Genomic DNA, 22,224 nt, shown 5'->3' on the forward strand with positions numbered 1-22,224 from the left:
TCGCTGCAACATGGAAGGGCACCCGCATCAAGTATGTCGGCCATAAGTGTGTTTCTCGACCTCATTGACATTGGAGAGAGAAGACATATCCGAAGCGGGGTGGATCGATAAGTTGTAGAATCAGTCACGAAAGACGTACGTAAATAATTAGCCCAACTTCACGGTTCTATTCGGCCTTGTGCCATTGACGCAACGGGTCACAAGGTTAAGCAAAAACAAGTAGCAAGCAAAAGTAGTGTTCTGGACAACCCTAGAGGCAAACAACTCCCATCTTCGTGTCAGCTTGACATAGGGCATCTATTGGAGCAGTATTTTTTATCCAAAGTGCCCCAAACGTCAGTTCTCTGGACGATGGCGTGGTTTTTGGCGTCGGTTAAAATGATCTTATGTATTTAACATTAAGTTCATCGCAGAGCCGACCTAGCTCAGTGGTAGAGCGCGTGGCTTTTAACCACGTGGCCGTGGGTTCGATCCCCACGGTCGGCGTTTGTGTTCTCTTTTAGTGTTTTTCCGCAAAACAGAAGAGCATTTTTTTACCCCTCAAAGCAAGAGAATTAACACTAAACGAAATGCAGCTGATCTCACAGTCCTCAAACAACATCATAGCTGTGGTGTGAGGTGGTCACCTCAAACCAAAACCACAACGAATTAACCTGCCATACAAACCTGGCTAAAGTCTCTTTGACCGGACAAAAGTGGCACTAATCATTTTCTTGTCCGTGTTGTTGGATTAACAGTTGTCCATTCCAGATGAACCATAGGGAAAGTTAACCATGATAAAGGTAAGTTCTGAAGTCTCAAACTGGACCTGGGCTTGTCCACATGTCAATGATGAACGCAAGTTAGCGTTTCTGAGCATTTTTTCTTTATTTGTGGTTCTATATGACAAATGGAGTAGTATTCACTGTAGAAACAACAACCTGCCCATGGAATTTTCTGCTAACCTTATACTCCCTCCATCTCAAATTACTTATCTTAAATTTATCCAAATATGGATGTATCTAACACTAAAACGTGTCTAGATACATCCATATCTAGTCATCTAACACTAAATAATTAAGGTGTAGGGAGCGGCTAGTTGCTGGTACTTGTATCCCTTGCAGTTACAGTTGAGATATGGCGTGCAATAAATTTTTCATAAAAAACTGGCAGAACAACACTAAGTTGTGGTCGTGTTGAAAAACCGGAGTTACGGTCGGGTGCGACACTTGCAGTTGCATGCCTAGTGCCGGACATGCTACTGGCCTACCCCCTCTCCCGGCATCCCCTCCGACAAAACAAAGGTCCAGTTGAGACCATGTTGGGGGATATGCAGTTGCGATCGGGTGCGGCACTTGCAGCTGTGGGGCTATTGTCGAGCTTGCAACTGGCACGCCCCCTTTACAGGCGCCTCCTCCAACAGAACAAACAACTCCACTTGCGGTCAGGTTACAGGATATGCAGTTGCGATCGGTGCGACACTTGCAGTTACATTCCTAGTGTCAGACATGCAACTAGCCCGCCCCCTCTCCTGCCGCCCCCTTCGACAAAAAAAGGTCCAATTGCAACCATGTCGAGGGACATGCAGTTGCGGTCGGGTGCGGCGCTTGCAGTTGTGGGGATGTTGTTGTTGGGGAACGTAGAAATAATTCAAAATTTTCCTACGTGTCACCAAGATCAATCTAGGAGATACTAGCAACGAGAGAGAGGGAGCGCATCTTCATACCCTTAAAGGTCGCTAAGCGAAAGCGTTCAAGAGAATAGGGTTGATGGAGTCGTACTCGTCGTGATCCAAATCACCGATGATCCTAGCGCCGAACGGACAACACCTCCGCGTTCAACACACGTACGGAACGGAGAGACATCTCCTCCTTCTTGATCCAGCAAGGGGAGAGAAGAGGTTGATGGAGATCCAGCAGCATGACGGCGTGGTGGTGGAAGCAGCGGGATCTCGGCAGGGCTTCGCCAAGCACCAACAAGAGGGAGAGGTGTCACGGAGGGAGAGGGAGGCGCCAGGGACTTGGGTGTGGCTGCCCTCCCTCCCCTCCAATATATATAGGGCCCCTAGGGGGGCGCCGGCCCTAGGAGATCCCATCTCCAAGGGGGGGGCGTCGGCCAAGGGGGAACTTGCCCCCCAAGTCAGGTGGGGCGCCCCCACCCCTAGGGTTTCCAACCCTAGGCGCAGGGGGAGGCCCATGGGGGCGCACCAGCCCACCAGGGGCTGGTTCCCCACCCACTTCAGCCCATGGGGCCCTCCGGGATAGGTGACCCCACCCGGTGGACCCCCGGGACCCTTTCGGTGGTCCCGGTACAATACCGATTACCCCCGAAACTTTCCGGATGGCCGAAACTGGACTTCCTATATATAAATCTTTACCTCCGGACCATTCTGGAACTCCTTGTGACGTCTGGGATCTCATCCGGAACTCCGAACAACTTTCGGGTTACCGCATACTAATATCTCTACAACCCTAGCGTCACCGAACCTTAAGTGTGTAGACCCTACGGGTTCAGGAGACACGCAGACATGACCGAGACATCTCTCTGGTCAATAACCAACAGTGGGATCTGGATACCCATGTTGGCTCCCACATGTTCCACGATGATCTCATCGGATGAACCATGATGTCGAGGATTCAATCAATCCCGTATTCAATTCCCTTACGATACTTGCCCGAGATTCGATCGTTGGTATCCCGATACCTTGTTCAATCTCGTTACCGGCAAGTCTCTTTACTCGTTCCGTAACACATCATCCCGTGATCAACTCCTTGGTCACATTGTGCACATTATGATGATGTCCTACCGAGTGGGCCCAGAGATACCTCTCCGTTACACGGAGTAACAAATCCCAGTCTTGATTCGTGCCAACCCAACAGACACTTTCGAAGATACCCGTAGTGCACCTTTATAGCCACCAAGTTACGTTGTGACGTTTGGTACACCCAAAGCATTCCTACAGTATCCGGGAGTTGCACAATCTCATGGTCTAAGGAAATGATACTTGACATTAGAAAAGCTTTAGCATACGAACTACACGATCTTGTGCTAGGCTTAGGATTGGGTCTTGTCCATCACATCATTCTCCTAATGATGTGATCCCGTTATCAACGACATCCAATGTCCATGGTCAGGAAACCGTAACCATCTATTGATCAACGAGCTAGTCAACTAGAAGCTTACTAGGGACATGGTGTTGTCTATGTATCCACAAATGTATCTGAGTTTCCTATCAATACGATTCTAGCATGGATAATAAACGATTATCATGAACAAGGAAATATAATAATAACTAATTTATTATTGCCTCTAGGGCATATTTCCAACAGTCTCCCACTTGCACTAGAGTCAATCATCCAGTTCATATCGCTTTGTGATTAACACTCAAGGTCACATCCCCATGTGACTAACACCCAAAGAGTTTACTAGAGTCAATAATCTAGTTCACATTACCATGTGATTAACACTCATTGAGTTCTGGGTTTGATCATGTTATGCTTGTGAGAGATGTTATAGTCAACGGGTCTGAGCCTTTCAGATCCGTGTGTGCTTTACAAATCTCTATGTCATCTTGTAGATGCAGCTAGCAAGCTCTACTTGGAGCTATTCCAAATAACTGTTCTACTATACGAATCCGGTTTACTACTCAGAATCATCCAAATTAGTGTCAAAGATTGCATCGGCGTAACCTTTTACGACGAACTCTTTTACCACCTCCATAATCGAGAAAATTCCTTAGTCCACTAGTTACTAAGGATAACCTTGACCGTTGTCCTATGATCCATTCCTAGATCACACTTGTACCCCTTGACTGACTCATGGCTTGGCACACTTCAGGTGCGGTACACAACATAGCATACTTTAGAGCCTACGTCTAAAGCATAGGGGACGACCTTCGTCCTTTCTCTATATTCTGCCGTGGTCAGGTCTTGAGTCTTACTCAACACTCATACCTTATAACACAGCCAAGAACTCCTTCTTTGCCGATCTATTTTTAAACTCCTTCAAAATCTTGTCATGGTATGTTTTCATTTGAAAGTACTATTAAGCGATTTTTGATCTATCCTTATAGATCTTGATGCTCAATGTTCAAGTATCTTAATCCAGGTTTTCCATTGAAAAACACTTTTCAAATAACCCTGCATGCTTTCCAGAAATTCTACATCATTTTTTGATCAACAATATGTTAACAACATATACTCATCAAAAATTCTATAGTGCTCCCACTCACTTCTTTGGAAATACAAGTTTTTCATAAACTTTGTATAAACCCAAAATCTTTGATCATCTCATCAAAGCGTACATTCCAATTCCGAGATGCTTACTCCAGTCCTTAGAAGGATTGCTGGAGCTTTGTATACTTGTCAGCATCTTTCAGGATTGACAAAACCTTCTGGTTGTATCACATACAACCTTTCCTCAAGAAAAACGTCGAGGAAACAATGTTTTGGCATCCTTTCTGCAAGATTTCATAAATAATGCAGTAACTGCTAACATAATTCCAACAGACTCTTAGCATCGCTACGAGTGAGAAAGTCTCATCGTAGTCAACTCCTTGAACTTGTCGGGAAATGACAAGTCGAGCTTTCTTAATGGTGACACTTACCATCATTGTCTGTCTTCCTTTTAAAATCCATCTGCACCCAACAGCCTTACGACCATCAAGTAGTTCTTTCAAAGTCTATACTTTGTTTTATACATGGATCCTCTCTCGGATTTTATGGCCTCGAGCCATTCGTCAGAATCTGGGCTCACCATCACTTCTCCATAGCTCGTAGGTTCATTGTTGTCTAGCAACATGACTTCCAAGACAGGATTACGTACCACTCTGAAGTAGTATGCATCCTTGTCGACCTATGAGGTTTGGTAGTGACTTGATCCGAAGTTTCATGATCACTATCATAAGCTTCCACTTCAATTGGTGTAGGTGCCACAAGAACAACTTCCTGTGCCCTACTACACACTAGTTGAAGTGACAGTTCAAATAACCTCATCAAGTCTCCACCATCCTCCCACTCAATTCTTTCTAGAGAAACTTTTCCTCGAGAAAGGACCCATTTCTAGAAACAATCACTTTTGCTTCCGGATCTGAAATAGGAGGTATACCCAACTATTTTTGGGTATTCTATGAAGATGCATTTATCTGCTTTGGGTTCGAGCTTATCAGCCTGAAACTTTTCACATAAGCGTCGCAGCCCCAAACTTTTAAGAAACGACAGCTTAGGTTTTTCTAAACCATAGTTCATACGGTGTCGTCTCAACGGAATTGTGTGGTGCCCTATTTAAAGTGAATGTGGTTGTCTCTAATGCCTAACCCATAAACGATTGTGGTAATTTGATAAGAGACATCATGGTATGCACCATATCCAATAGGGTGCAGTTATGATGTTCGGACACAGCATTACACTATGGTGTTCCAGGCAGTATTAGTTGTGAAACAATTTCCACAATGTCTTAATTGTGTACCAAACTCGTAACTCAGATATTCATCTCTATGATCATATCATAGACATTTTATTCTCTTGTCACAACGATCTTCAACTTCACTCTGAAATTACTTGAACCTTTCAATAATTCAGACTTGTGTTTCATTAAGTAAATATACTCAGCATCTACTCAAATCATCTGTGAAGTAAGAACATAACGATATCCACTACGTGCCTCAGCACTCATTGGACTGCACACATCAAAATGTATTACTTCCAACAAGTTGCTTTCTTGTTCCATCTTACTAAAAACGAGGCCTTTCTGTCATCTTGCCCATGTGGTATGATTTGCATGTCTCGAGTGATTCAAAATCAAGTGAGTCCAAACGATCTATCTGCATGGAGTTTCTTCATGCATATCTACCAATAGACATGGTTCGCATGTCTCAATTTTTTCAAAAACGAGTGAGTCCAAAGATCCATCAACATGGAGCTTCTTCATGCGTTTTATACCAACATGACTCAAATGACAGTGCCACAAGTATGTGGTGCTATCATTACTATCTTATATCTTTTGGCATGAACATGTGTATCACTACGATCGAGATTCAATAAACCATTCATTTTAGGTGCAAGACCATTGAAGGTATTATTCAAATAAACAGAGTAACCATTATTCTCCTTAAATGAATAACCGTATTGCGATAAACATAATCCAATCATGTCCATGCTCAACGCAAACACCAAATAACAATTATTTAGGTTTAACACCAATCTCGATGGTAGAGGGAGCATGCGATGCTTGATCACATCAACCTTGGAAACACTTCCAACACATATCGTCATCTCACCTTCAGCTAGTCTTCGTTTATTCCGTAGCCTTTTATTTCGAGTTACTAACACTAAGCAACCGAACCGGTATTTATTGCCTTAGTGCTACTAGGAGTACTAGTAAAGTACACATTAATATAACATATTTCCAAAATACTTCTGTCGACCTTGCCAGCCTTCTCATCTACCAAGTATCTAGGGTAGTTCTGCTTCAGTGAACGTTCCCCTCATTATAGAAGCACTTAGTCTCGGGTTTGGTTCAACCTTGGGTTTCTTCACTAGAACAGCAACTAATTTGCCGTCTCATGAAGTATCCCTTCTTTCCCTTGCCCTTCTTGAAACTAGTGTTTTTACTAACCATCAACAATTGATGCTCCTACTTGATTTCTACTTTCACGGTGTCAAACATCGCGAATTGCTCAAGGATCATCATGTATATCCCTGATATGTTATAGTTCATCACTAAGCTCTAATAGCTTGGTGGCAGTGACTATGGAGAACTATCACTATCTCATCTGGAAGATTAACTCCCACTCGATTCAAGCGATTGTAGTACTCAGACAATCTGAGCACATGCTCAACGATTGAGCTTTTCTCCCTTAGTTTGCAGGTTTAAGAAACTTGTCAGAGGTCTCATACCTCTTGACGTGGGCACTAGTCTGAAATCCCAATTTCAGTCTTTGGAACATCTCATATGTTCTGCGATGTTTCAAAAATGTCTTTGGTGCCCCAATTCTAAACCGTTAGTATTACGCACTGAACTATCACGTAGTCATCAAAACGTGTATGTCAGATGTTTCCCAACATCTACAGACGACGCTCGAGGTTCAATGCACTGAGCGGTGCATTAAGGACATAGCCCTTCTGTGCAGCAATGAGGACAATCCTCAGTTCACGGACCCAGTCCGCATAATTGCTACTGTCAACTCTCAACTAAATTTTCTCTAGGAACATATCTAAAACAGTAGAACCAAAGCGTGAGCTACGACATAATTTGCAAAGACCTTTTAACTATGTTCATGATAATTAAGTTCATCTAATCAAATTATTCAATGAACTCCCACTTAGATAAACATCCCTCTAGTCATCTAAGTGATACATGATCTGAGTCAACTAGGCCGTGTCCGATCATCACGTGAGACGGACTAGTCATCATCGGTGAACATCTTCATGTTGATCGTATCTACTATACAACTCATGTTCGACCTTTCGGTCTCTTGTATTCCGAGGCCATGTCTGTACATGCTAGGCTCGTCAAGTCAACCTAAGTGTTTCGCATGTGTAAATCTGGCTTACACCCGTTGTATGCGAATGTTAGCATCTATCACACCCGATCATCACGTGGTGCTTCGAAACAACGAACCTTCGCAACGGTGCACAGTTAGGGGGAACACTTTTCTTGAAATTTCAGCGAGGGATCATCTTATTTATGCTACCGTCGTTCTATGCAAATAAGATGTAAACATGACAAACATCACATGCAAATCATAAAGTGACATGATATGGCCAATATCATCTTGCACCTTTTGATCTCCATCTTCGAGGCGCGGCATGATCACCTTCGTCACCGGCATGACACCATGATCTCCATCATCGTGTCTTCATGAAGTTGCCTCACCAACTATTACTTCTACTACTATGGCTAACGGTTAGCAATAAAGTAAAGTAATTACATGGCGTTTTCATTGACACGCGGGTCATAAATAAATTAAGACAACTCCTATGGCTCCTGCCGGTTGTCATACTCATCGACATGCAAGTCGTGATTCCTATTACAAGAACATGATCAATCTCATACATCACATATATCATTCATCACATCCTTTTGGCCATATCACATCACATAGCATACCCTGCAAAAACAAGTTAGACGTCCTCTAATTGTTGTTGCATGTTTTACGTGGCTGCTAAGGGTTTCTAGCAAGAACGTTTCTTACCTACGCAAAAGCCACAACGGTGATATGCCAATTGCTATTTACCCTTCATAAGGACCCTCTTCATCGAATCCGATCCGACTAAAGTGGGAGAGACAGACACCCGCTAGCCACCTTATGCATCAAGTGCATGTCAGTCGGTGGAACCTGTCTCACGTAAGTGTACGTGTAAGGTCGGTCCGGGCCGCTTCATCCCACAATGCCACCGAATCAAGATAAGACTAGTAACGGCAAGCAAATTGAACAAATCATCGCCCACAACTACTTTGTGTTCTACTCGTGCATAGAATCTACGCATAGACCTAGCTCATGATGCCACTGTTGGGGAACGTAGCAATAATTCAAAATTTTCCTACGTGTCACCAAGATCAATCTAGGAGATACTAGCAACGAGAGAGAGAGGGAGTGCATCTTCATACCCTTGAAGATCGCTAAGCGGAAGCGTTCAAGAGAACGGGGTTGATGGAGTCGTACTCGTCGTGATCCAAATCACCGATGATCCTAGCGCCGAACGGACGGCACCTCCGCATTCAACACACGTACGGAACGGAGAGACATCTCCTCCTTCTTGATCCAGCAAGGGGAGAGGAGAGGTTGATGGAGATCCAGCAGTACGACGGCGTGGTGGTGGAAGTAGCGGGATCTCGGCAGGGCTTCGCTAAGCACCAATGAGAGGGAGAGGTGTCACGGAGGGAGAGGGAGGCGCCAGGGACTTGGGTGCGGCTGCCCTCCCTCCCCTCCAATATATATAGGGGCCCTAGGGGGGCGCCGGTCCTAGGAGATCCCATCTCCAAGGGGGGGGCGGTGGCCAAGGGGGAACTTGCCCCCCAAGTCAGGTGGGGCGCCCCCACCCCTAGGGTTTCCAACCCTAGGCGCAGGGGGAGGCCCATGGGGGGCGCACCAGCCCACCAGGGGCTGGTTCCCCTCCCACTTCAGCCCACGGGCCCCTCCGGGATAGGTGGCCCCACCCGGTGGACCCCCGGGACCCTTCCGGTGGTCCCAGTACAATACCGATTACCCCCGAAACTTTCCCGATGGCCGAAACTGGACTTCCTATATATAAATCTTTACCTCCGGAACTCCTTGTGACATCCGGGATCTCATCCGGGACTCCGAACAACTTTCGGGTTACCGCATACTAATATCTCTACAACCCTAGCGTCACCGAACCTTAAGTGTGTAGACCCTACGGGTTCGAGAGACACGCAGACATGACCGAGACATCTCTCTGGTCAATAACCAACAGCGGGATCTGGATACCCATGTTGGCTCCCACATGTTCCACGATGATCTCATCGGATGAACCACGATGTCGAGGATTCAATCAATCCCGTATTCAATTCCCTTTGTCTATCGGTACGATACTTGCCCGAGATTCGATCGTGGTATCCCGATACCTCGTTCAATCTCGTTACCGGAAAGTCTCTTTACTCGTTCCGTAACACATCATCTCGTGATCAACTCATTGGTCACATTGTGCACATTATGATGATGTCCTACCGAGTGGGCCCAGAGATACCTCTCCGTTACACGGAGTGACAAATCCCAGTCTTGATTTGTGCCAACCCAACAGACACTTTCGGAGATACCCGTAGTGCACCTTTATAGCCACCTAGTTACGTTGTGACATTTGGTACACCCAAAGCATTCCTACAGTATCCGGGAGTTGCACAATCTCATGGTCTAAGGAAATGATACTTGACATTAGAAAAGCTTTAGCATACGAACTACACGATCTTGTGCTAGGCTTAGGATTGGGTCTTGTCCATCACATCATTCTCCTAATGATGTGATCCCGTTATCAACGACATCCAATGTCCATGGTCAGGAAACCATAACCATCTATTGATCAACGAGCTAGTCAACTAGAGGCTTACTAGGGACATAGTGTTGTCTATGTATCCACACATGTATATGAGTTTCCTATCAATACAATTCTAGCATGGATAATAAACAATTATCATGAACAAGGAAATATAATAATAACTAATTTATTATTGCCTCTAGGGCATATTTCCAACAGTTGTCGGGCTTGCTATTGGCCCACCCCCTCTATCGGTGCTTCCTCCAACAGAACAAAAAAGTCCAGTTGCGGGCGGGCTAGAAGACATGCAGTTGCGGTTGGGTGTGACACTTGCAGTTGCATTCCTAGTGTCGAACATGCAACTAGGCTGCTCCCTCTCCCGCCGCCCCTCTAACAAAACAAAGGTCCAGTTGCAACCATGTTGGGGGACATGCAGTTGCGGTCGGGGTGCGGCATTTGCAGTTGCGGGGCTGTTGTCGAGCTTGCAACTGGCCCGCCCCTTCACCCGGCATCCCCTCCGATAGAATAAAAAAGTCCAGTTGCGGTTGGGTTAAAACACATGCAGTTGCGGTCGAATGCGGCACTTGCAGTTACGGGGCTGTTGTCGGGTTTGCAACTGGCCCGCCCCCTCTCCGGCGCCCCCTTCGACAAAACAAAAGTCGAGTTGCAACCATGTTGGGGGACATGCAGTTGCGGGCGGGTGCAACGCTTGTAGTTGCGGGGCTGTTCTCGGGCAACTGGCTGCCCCCTCTCCTGGCATCCCCTCCAACAAAAAAAAATCGAGTTGCAACCATGTTGGGGGACATGGAGTTGCGGGGCTGTTGTCGGGCTTGCAACTGGTCCGCCCCCTCTCCCGGTGCCTCCTCCGACAAAACAAAAGTAGAGTTACAACCATGTTGGCGGACATGCAATTGCGGTCGGGTGCGGCACTTGCAGTTGCGGGGTTGTTGTTGGGCTTGCAACTGGCTCGCCCCCTCTCCCAGCGCCCCATCCGACAAAACAAAAGTCGAGTTGCAACCATATTGGGGGACATGCAGTTGTGGGGCTGTTGTCAGGCGTGCAACTGGCCTGCCCCCTCTCCTGGCGCCCCCTCTGACAAAATAAAAGTCGAGTTGCAACCATGTTGGGGGACATGCAGTTGCGGGGTTGTTGTTGGGCTTGCAACTGGCCCACCCCCTCTTCCGGCTCCCCCTTCGACAGAACAAAAAAGTCCAGTTGCGGTTGGGTCAGAAGACATTCACTTGCAGCCGGGTGCAAGAAAAAAATATGCTAATATTCTTTTACGCATAAACAAGAAAAATATATATGAAAATGTCGGTCCTATAAAAAACAAAAGTCATGGTTAAAAACCCGCTAACAACCAACATACCCACTAACATTTATGTCTACATGGTTCAAAAATCCCCACTCATCGAAGAAAAAGCATTTCCTACATTATACAAGCATAAAAAATAAAATGCATACATAAATAAATCCACAAATAGAGATCTGTCATAAAAGAGGGGGGAATAGATGAAAAAATGCAACTGAAGAACCCCGAGGTACGAAAATCCCTCCCCTGAGATGAGTACTCCGCGGTAGATATGGTGTGTACATGGCAATTGAAATGTCCAACAAAAAAATGAAAAACACCTCTCACAACCAGCACACCGAACACGAGAAAAGTAAAAAAAGAAGAAGCGAGCGCTAAACAGGTCGGGGTAACACTAGACAAGTAGTGTTGTGTGAATCATACAGAAACAGTGATAACGACTATATATGTGTATCGGGACTTCGGTTAAACTCAATCGTCTGAATTTTAGCAATCCCAATAATAAAATTTCAACTATTACAGCCAACATTTAGTTACAAAAGTATCTAATGGATGTGCAACTGAAAATGATTAACAAAAAAATTGGTACTCCATCCTTCCATCTATATAGGGCCTAATGTGCTTTTCAATACCGCCTTTGACTATTGACAAGATTAGTAGTACATGAGATATATAATGTGAGAATTATATCATTGGAAGCTCCTTTCACATACGAATTTGACCGTATGATTTGTGTAAGTTACATGTCATATATTGTTGCTCTAATATTTGGTCAAAGTTAGCCTCGAAAAACGCAAAAGCCCTATATAGATGGAAGGAGGGAGTAGGCAATTTCGTTGCTAAAATAGGGCTGCTAGAAAGTTGGAAAATATGCTAAAATAAAATAGAATAAAACACACCATTATTAAGCAAAGACAAAATGAAAAATGAAAAATGAAATTAAATAAACAAGAGAAAAAACAAAACGAAAAATATGAAACGGGACAAGCAAATAATAAATATAAATAAATACAAGAAAAGTTAAAGACTTATAAAAAGTAAATGAAAAGTAAAACAATAAAAAGGAAAAATGAAAATGAAAATTTCTTTTGGGAAAAAGAGAAGCCACCGAGACTTCCTCTCCTACCGGCAAAACTCACTTGTGTAGGGCGAGAAAAAGAAACAAAACAAAGTACTTTTTTTTAGGCTGACCAAAATAACTAAAAAAACACTCTCGGGAAACTTGTGCTGCACAACAAAGGGAACAAGGCCAAGAAGAAAAATAAAAGAAAGGCTCTCTCATCTCCACCGGCCCGTGCAGCGACAAAGAAAAGAGCTCGTTCGAGCCAGCGTACACATACACACGAATCTTAGTGCCATTGATTGAGAGTTCGCTAAATCTCAGTCGACTGAGATTTAGTGAAGCCGTAACAACAACGGAAAAACCCAATACAGCAAAAAGATAGAAACTAGAAATATAAATAAAGTAGAACCTAAAAATATAAACAATTATTGATAAAGTAATTTATTGAATAAATTTTTAAGGATTTTCACGTGGGCGATGAACATCCAGCTACACGTAGCAAACGAGTGTGCAACAATTGTTACGCAAGCGAAATTACATAAATATACATGTAATATCAAAGTTTTATATTCTTTATAAAACATGTAATTTTACAAGAAGAAAAAAAATTATACAAAAAATTATATAATTCTACAATTATTCATGTATTTACAAAAAATATTTAGAAAAGAAGAAATGGAAAAACAAAAAAGACAAACATAACAGCACATGAAAAGAATTTTATTTTTCTTTTTTTGAGGATCACACAGGAAAAGAAATGGGCGAATATTTTTTTCACCCTCAAACATAACAACGCAGGCACAGAAAAAAAAGGCCAAGCTCACAACCGCGTACCACAAAAAAGCAAAATTAAAATGAAGAAAAAGAACAAATCACAGGAAAGATACTGAAAAGGCCCTCCACACCTCCTCAACCCACCACGCAAACCCTCTGGCCCGCGACAAAAAGAGCCCAGACAACCAGAAGACATGAAGAAAAAGAACCGGCTGCATTAACAGGCCAGAACGAGACAAACCCACTTACAGCACGAAGCTTAAAGCAAATACCAATCAAATGATGGACGCGTCGACTGAGACTTCGCGACTGAGATTTAGCAGCACCGTATAGAAATAGAGAAACATTATGGAAGCATGTTTACTGAAGACTTACTTTTGAAATCAGAGTAGCTATTCTTTAACAGCCCAGTATATTAGAGAGAGAATTGTGAATTTGTGATGGCCTATACGTGGTTTTCGAATCTATAAAAGTAAGGAGAAAAAACAGCAAATCACTTGGTTGTAGTAGTATTATTCTTGAACTTAAATCACTGCACTTTTCTAAATATAACTTCCTGTCGATGAGCCCCACAGCACTCCATCTTCCTCTCGTTGAGAGGACCAAAGAGCCCTGGCCTATGCATGGAAAATTCATCCAATGCAAGAGTGTACTTCAGCCGAGAAGACTGCCAAAGTCATGAGACTTCTGAATAGCCCCCCATCACCTCAATATGAACAATGTTTATCTATTTACCAAAAAAAAAAACATGTTCCAAGCCCTGGGTGAGGAAATAAAACCTCGTGGATGTTGTAGCTTAAGAAAACAGCAGTGCACTGTACAAGTTATGAAAAAAAGCCCAGCCATTGTAGAGAACCTGCCAAATAAGCATGCTCTTGTTCAACGTTCAGAAGCTGCAGGATACATCTGCATTGAGTTACAGAGAACCATCTTCGTGCACAGCAGCCCTCGCCTGCTTCAAATCTGACAGTGTTTTTGAGTTCGATGACAACGACTAGCATAGCATACAACCTGCTATCCACGACAAGTCACCTAGAAATCTTCTATGCTAGAACTACTGCAAGCATGGGAGTCCAAGCAAATATGCAATTCCATAAAGTTATAAGTACCCTTGATGGAGTTTATCTTTGAAGCCCAGTACTCGATGAGATGGATGGTCAGATTGGAGCCTGAAGGCCGGATTTGCAGCTTCATCTACATCACGAGGGTTCAAAGCTCCAGTTTCACAAACTCTTATTCCAGGTTCTTAAATATCAGTTCTGGAATGGCATTTTGGAACTACCAAGGGTTGTTTTCAAGTTCTTTAACACCAATACGGGGTTTTCAAGCAACATTCATTCTTAGGTCACTAGAAAAATTCTAAAGTCCATGTTCTTGATTGTTCACTTTACTCTATTCGGCTGTCAAATGCAAAATGTTATAGTTCTATACAAGGAAGGATATCAAAGATTTATGGTACCTCCTAGGAAAAAAAAATTACCCTAAGGTCCGTCTTCAATTAAAACAATTTGATATACTTCAACCATGGAAAATAGAAATAAGGTCATCAATTTTTGAAGATAATGCCTCTCTTTTTTACTGAATTGCTAGTAGTGATACAGTTTGAGATCTAAAACATTCAAGTTTATAATTTCATATACTGAAAAATGGTTTAGGCATTTGGCAGCAAATTGGCCAGTTTAGCCAACATCAATAAAACTGTACCAACCAATCCAGTAATTTACTCATGACGCCTCTGTGCAGGCGTACAAACACAGGTATGTGATTTTAGAGCTTTAGAACCTATATTAGCATCTCATGTAATATACTACTTTGATTCATGGCATAGTATCAATCATGTATTCAACGCAAATACATGAAAACCAGCTGAGGGATATACATGGATAATAACTAATACTCCCTCTGTCCCATAACAAATACATGAAAACCAGCTGAGTAATATGTTTAGAAAACTGCAACCATCAAAAACAGAAACAAGGAACAAGCAAGTGGCAACCGCTGACAAAAAACAAATACCAGGATAATAAGCTACAAAAATGAGGACAATTCTAATGAAGACAGAAAATAAATAGTGCTCTGGGCCAAAAAGTATTGCAAACACTGTGGTCGGATAAACATTTTCTGTTTGTTCAATAGGCAAATATCCAAAGCAAGTCATAGTTTCTACAGTACTATTTTAGAGGTTGCTTTCCACCCAAAAAAGTTCGAGCTTTTAAATGCAGACCAGATGCATCCATTTGTCCATGGATGTCGAGTCACAAAACAAACCAAGCCAAGCATGTTTGCCGATAGCCTAAAACATCTTGTGTGTCACTTAACATTGACACAGAATATAATTGTTAACTTGTTATATTTGTTGAGATCATTAAACTTGAGTCTGAATAAAACATAGCAATCCTTGCATCTGCATATTATTCAGCAAACACAGATTGTAATTGTATAAACATATCAAGGTAGCATTACAACCAGTATCACCATTTTATTCGACAAAGCATGGCACAGCATCCAGCAAACATACATATTTGAAAAGATGTCACCAGAACCAGTACAGGCACAGCACCAGCAACAAACATTGTACACTGAACTCTGCATCGATGGAGAAAAAAAGGTGGAAGCACAAGATAGAACCTTCACAAACCTCCTCACTTCTCACTGTCAACCACACCGAGCTCTGCATCGATGGCATTGCGTGCGGTCTCGAGGTCTTCATCAAGGAAAATGTCCCAGTGCCCATCCCAGCGGATGAAGAACTCTGTGTCCTCCAAGTACTTGACACGGTGCACGTCCCCAGCAGGCGTGAACAGGAAGTCCCCATCGACCAGGCCATAGCTCTCCTTCTTGGTCAAGTTCCACACCTTCTTCTTGCCCTTGATCACCACCAGGTCGTGGCCGAAGGTGTGGTGGTGGGCCGGCTCCACGCTTCCAGCTTTGAACCGCACGTAGGCCGAAGTCGGGCTCTCGCGCACAATCCGCATCTCGCCGCCGGGCATGATGTCCACCGGCTCGAACTCCATCCCCTTCCTCAGGTAACAGATGGCGCAGGCGGAGTCCGGCGCAGGAGGGGCTGCCGGTCCCTCGGGGATGGAGGCCATCTCACCGGGGGCAGCATCGAAGAACTTCTGAATGTCCTCCGGCCAAGGGGCGTCGCCGGACGCGGGGCAGGGGGCGCGGAAGGGGGTGGCGAGCCAGGCGTCGGCGATGGCGGCGGCGGCCTCGGGCGGGGTGGCCATGCCGGAGAGGGCGAGGACGTTGCAGGCGTTGATGGAGCGGGTGTTGACGGCGTCGGCGGCGGAGCCGCAGTGCGTGGCGTACACGCCGGGGTACTTGTTGGCGAAGATGGCGACGCCGGCGCCGGTGCCGCAGACGACGACGCCGCGGGCCTCGAGCGCTGGGTCGGGGGCCGAGGAGGAGACGCCGCGGGCGACGGCCGCGGCGGCGGAGTAGTACTTGTCGACGCCGAGGTCGACGACGTCGGCGACGGAGGAGTGGGCGCGGAGGTGCGCGACGACGGCGTCCTTGAGCGGCTCGCCGAAGCCGTCGGCGGCCGCGAAGATCTTGAAGCGGCGGCTGCCGGCGGAGGCGGAGGCGGCCATCGGCGATAGCGGTGTTCGATCTGAGATTTGGATGCGGAGCAGAAGACTACAGTGGCGAGCGGCGACAGCGAGCAAAGGCAGCCGGGCCGAACTAAGCAAGACGACGACCGCAAGTGGACTTTTTCTTTCTTGATGATGATAACTCGATCGGCCCATCAGTCTGTGTGTATCACACTGTTTGGTAGAGATAAGAACATTTTTTTCCTTATAAAGTTTTTTTTAAGACAATTTTGCTCATGAAGGTAGGGATGCAAATTTGGAAGGCCAGTACTGGCCCCGGCGCGCCGGTCGAAAGTTTTGGCTGGTCAAGCCCTAGTCGTTCGATTTACTCAATAATAACCGTCCATATTGCATCTTCTCCCTTGCATGCGGGTCAAAGCCTCCTCCTTCCTCAGGTACGGGTTGCGCTTGACACAAACACATCCTCCACCATGGCGCCTCCTTCTCTTCCCTGGCCTTCGCGAAAAAAAACTCCCGCCTTCCATCGTTGCTTGGCTCAGCCACGCCATGTGTGGCTCTGGCGAGCAGCAGGGCCGGCCGCTCGGAGTGCAGCGCCATGCCGGACCCCAAGGTCGCCGCTCACCATGGCCGCACCAGCCCCCCCCCTCCCCCGAGGTTGCAAATGCAGCAGTTCTCGTCATCGTCGGTGCAACACCGTGCCACACACTAGGCCGATCCTCGTCTTCTGCCGCCAAATGTAGCAGACGAATCTCAGCAAAAAAGAAAAAAATGTATGTAGCAAAAAAACTCATAGGTTGTAGCAAAAAGCAACGACGGGTGTAGCAAAAAAATCACCGTCGCCGTTGTCGAGCCTCCAACTCCACCATGAAAAAAAGGATGTATCAAGAAATCCTCGACGGACGTAGCAAAAACTATAACGGTTGTAGAAAAAAAGGTTGTCGCCGTCGCAGAATGCAGCTCGGCCGTGAATGAATGTAGCAAAAAACTGATACGGTTGTAGCAAAACGAATCACCGTGGCAGGAAAAACATATGCCAGTTACAACCAAAGAACATGCGTCGTCGCGGACAGTTGCAACAAAAAACTTCGCCGGATCCAATAAATCCAGTAGCCGGTTCCAGCAAATCAGCTCGCGGTTCCAACAAAAAATACCTCCACCACCATGGATGCAGCGTCTTGAATCCTCCATTGTAGCAAATCGAGTAGCCAGTTCCAGCAATTTACTTCACCGGTTCCAGCGCGAGCGTGGCCGGATTCCATCACGGCGGCCATAGAGCTTCCAGCGTGGCGCATCGATGGTTTCTAGCACAGCGACGGCTCCAGCACGGGTGAGGGAGTCCTGGATTAGGGGGTGTCCGGATGACCGGACTATACCTTCAGCCGGACTCCAGGACTATGAAGATACAAGATTGAAGACTTCGTCCCGTGTCCGGAAGGGACTTTCCTTGGCATGGAAGGCAAGCTTGGCGATACGGATATTCAGATCTCCTACCATTGTAACCGACTCTATGTAACCCTAACCCTATCCGGTGTCTATATAAACCGGAGGGTTTTAGTCCGTAGGATAACATACACATCAACAATCATACTATAGGCTAGCTTATAGGGTTTAGCCTCTCTGATCTCATGGTAGATCTACTCTTGTACTATCCATATCATCAATATTAATCAAGCAGGACGTAGGGTTTTACCTCCATTGAGAAGGCCCGAACCTGGGTAAAAACTTCGTGTCCCCTGCCTCCTGTTACCATCCGGTCTAGACGCACAGTTCGGGACCCCCTACCCGAGATCCGCCGGTTTTGACACCGACATTGGTGTTTTCATTAAGAGTTCCTTTGTGCCGGCGGAGGCGGCCATCGGCGATAGCGGTGTTCGATCTGAGATTTGGGAGCTCGAGATTTGGATGCGGAGCAGAAGATTACAGTGGCGAGCAGCGACAGCGAGCAAAGGCAGCCGGGCCGAACTAAGCAAGACGACGACCGCAAGTGGACCTTTTCTTTGTTGATGAGATGGACACGAATGAGAACTCGAACGGCCCATCAGTCCCTGTGTATCACACTGTTTGGTAGAGATACGAACATAAAGTTTTTTTAAGACAATTTTGCTTATAAAGGTAGGGATGCAAATTTGGAACCACGCCAGGTTTCATGTTTCTCAGAATTCATTTGCATTTTTTAGAATTAAAGAAGCAATAAGCTTCATGTCAGACCTTGACACCTGAATGTTTGGAATTTCTCCTTTCTTGTCTTGGATAAGACCTCAGGATAGACTAAAGAACACAAATACGATTTTAAACTCATTTTGCCAACTTTTTCACGCACATATTGTTCAAATTTGAATTATATTCATTAAATGGATATAAAATTCTTTTAGTGACTTAAAAATAGCAAACAAGCCACAAAAATATCGAATTTGGAGTGACAACAAACAGATTCGCTCCACAACATGTAGTGGCAGAGACAGAGGGACCAGCAGTAGCAGGGCCCTGACCCCCCCCCCCCCCCCATCACTGATTTACTCCTAATACAGAGATGAACAGTGCAGAATTTAGAAAAAAATACATGCATTAATGTAGTTCGGCCCCGTGTCATTTGTACCCCCTAACTACCTTTAATTTCTGGCTCCACCACTGGCAACATGGGCGATCGGTGGTCGTCTATGGTGGGTAGGTGTCCCACCCATGCGAAAGAACAACTATGTTCTATGGTGGAGTACTGGCTGGGGTGACTATCAAAAGATATATTTTCAAGATGATTTTTGAAACATCTTTTTGTTGGGGAACATAGTAATTTCAAAAAAATTCCTACGCACACGCAAGATCATGATGATGTATAGCAACGAGAGGGGAGAGTGTTGTCTACGTACCCTCGTAGACCGTTCGCGGAAGTGTTATATCAACGCGGTTGATATAGTCGTACGTCTTCACGTCCGACCGATCCAAGTACCGAAAGCACGACATCTTCGAGTTCTGCACACGTTCGGCTCGGTGACGTCCTCGCCTTCTCGATCCAGCAAGAGGGGTGAAGTAGTAGATGAGTTCTGGCATCACGACGGCGTGGTGACGGTGTTGGTGAAGAATAATCTCCGTAGGGCTTCGCCTAAGCACTACGAAAACTATGATGGAGGATAAACTAGAGGGGACGGGGCTGCCGGCACACGGCTTGGTGTTTCTTGATGTGTCTTGGGTGCTAGCCCTACCCCTCTATTTATATGTTGAGTCTTGGGGTCGAAACTTGGAGTAAAAGCCTCCACAAAGTCGGTTTCACCCGAAAGGCAAGAGTCCTTCTCGGACTCCAGGGCCAGACGCCAGTGTTCCCGGCGTCTGGACCCAGACGCCAGGGACCCTGGCGTCTGGCCCCTGGACTCCGCAAAACTTCCTTTTGCGCTTTCCAAAAACCTTGTGGGCTTTCCCCTTTGGCCCAAATAAAGTGTTCTCGTACCCAAATATTTCGGGAAACATCCGGAACCCCTTCCGGTGATTTCCGGAACCCTTCCGGTGACCAAACACTATTATCCCATATATCAAACTTTATCTCCGGACCATTCCGGAGTTCCTCGTCATGTCCGTGATCTCATCCCGGATTCCGAACAACATTCGGTCATCAACATACATAACTCATATAGTACTATATCGTCAACGAACGTTAAGCGTGCGGACCCTACGGGTTCGAGAACTATGTAGACATGACCGAGACACCTCTCTGGTCAATAATCAATAGCGGGACCTGGATGCCCATATTGGCTCCTACATATTCTACGAAGATCTTTATCGGTCAGACCGCATAACAACATACGTTGTTCCCTTTGTCATCGGTATGTTACTTGTCCGAGATTCGATCGTCGGTATCTCAATACCTAGTTCAATCTCGTTACCGGCAAGTCTCTTTACTTGTTCCGTAATACATCATCCCGCAACTAACTCATTAGTTGCAATGCTTGCAAGGCTTATAGTGATGTGCATTACCGAGTGGGCCCAGAGATACCTCTCCGACAATCGGAGTGACAAATCCTACTCTCGAAATACGCCAACCCAACAAGTACCTTTGGAGACACCTGTAGAGCACCTTTATAATCACCCAGTTACGTTGTGACGTTTGGTGGCACACAAAGTGTTCCTCTGGTAAACGGGAGTTGCATAATCTCATAGTCATAGGAACATGTATAAGTCATGAAGAAAGCAATAGCAACAAACTAAACGATAAAGTGCTAAGCTAACAGAATGGGTCAAGTCAATCACATCATTCTCCTAATGATGTGATCCCGTTAATCAAATGACAACTCATGTCTATGGTTACGAAACTTAACCATCTTTGATCAACGAGCTAGTCAAGTAGAGGCATACTAGTGACACTCTGTTTGTCTATGTATTCACACATGTATTATGTTTCCGGTTAATACAATTCTAGCATGAATAATAAACATTTATCATGAAATAAGGAAATAAATAATAACTTTATTATTGTCTCTAGGGTATATTTCCTTCACGCTTCATGTCCAAATGAAAACTTGTTCTGACCTTTATTGGTCGTGTTGAACAACGAAGAACTTGTGTCATTACCTTGTTAAAGGGGTTGTCTCGTTGTTTGATGCATTGGCCTTAAGTGATTGATTTTAGCAATTAAGATGAAAATCCTCGTCCTACCGCTCACTGGACAATGACAACACAAGGACATGTGTACCTCTTCTTGAAGGAGCTGCTGCGGAAGAAATCGACTTAGTGTTTTATTCGTTTTTTCTTCTTGAATTGGTACTGCTGATGTTATATAGTCTCAATCAGTGCTATATTGGTGAGATCTTTTTTTCGATAAAGGACGCTTTTATTAACTCAAAATGTAGCATCGAGCGGATACAAAACATAAAGAGCGACACCCGGCTTCTGCATAGCTAAGATGCACACAACCATCAAACAAACAGTCTGACAAAAAAATATAAAAACGACAAAGTGGCAACAGTAAAGCCATATGGGGCCGAAACTATGCCTATGTCGACGGAGAAGGTGGATCGATTCGGAGATTATGCTGCCACCCATGTTGGGTAAAAACCTCCCTGGCCACCCGCTCCAACCGCATACACACCGCCTTGAACAGCAATTGGTACTCCGTTCGGTGCAGAGTAGACCACATACAAAGCCAGTGCGTACAACGGTAAATATCCTGCACAGGAGAAGAGATTTTGTCATTAAAAACACAATCATTTCTACATAGCCAAAGCGACCATAGTAAGGCAGACGCTCCCACCCGTATTAGTGTACTAAAAGTATTTGGTATTCCATCAAGCCAGTGACCATATATATTGGTAACACTTGTTGGTGGATACAAATTTGACGCTATTTGGATAACTGACCATGTAGAACGCGCAAACTTGCATTGAAAGAAGAGATGTTTGATTGTCTCATCATGAGTACAAAAACTACATTTCTTGCTTCCTTTCCAGTTGCGTCGAGCGAGGTTGTCTTTAGTTAGCACAACTCCTCTCCGAAGATACCACATGAAAATCTTAACTTTTAGTGGCATCTTCGATTTCCAGATTTGTTTATTATTGGCCACTG

The 22,224-nt window shown here is 45.0% G+C and overlaps 1 protein-coding gene and 1 non-coding gene across 2 annotated transcripts; one reads left to right on the plus strand and one right to left on the minus strand.

The window, feature by feature from the left end:
* Positions 1-414: 414 nt before the first annotated feature.
* TRNAK-UUU (transfer RNA lysine (anticodon UUU)) lies at positions 415-486 on the plus strand. The gene has a single exon. It is a non-coding gene; the product is annotated as a tRNA-Lys (tRNA).
* Positions 487-15,505: 15,019 nt separating this feature from the next.
* Positions 15,506-16,856, minus strand: DRT102 (DNA-damage-repair/toleration protein DRT102). The gene has a single exon (XM_087529260.1). The coding sequence runs from the start codon at positions 16,714-16,716 to the stop codon at positions 15,766-15,768; it is 951 nt and encodes a 316-aa protein (XP_087385386.1). The 5' UTR covers positions 16,717-16,856; the 3' UTR covers positions 15,506-15,765.
* Positions 16,857-22,224: the final 5,368 nt, after the last annotated feature.

The sequence above is a fragment of the Triticum urartu genome, chromosome 1A (assembly GCF_056163025.1).
Source record: "Triticum urartu cultivar PI428250 chromosome 1A, HENAU_Tu73, whole genome shotgun sequence".
NCBI lineage: Eukaryota > Viridiplantae > Streptophyta > Magnoliopsida > Poales > Poaceae > Triticum > Triticum urartu.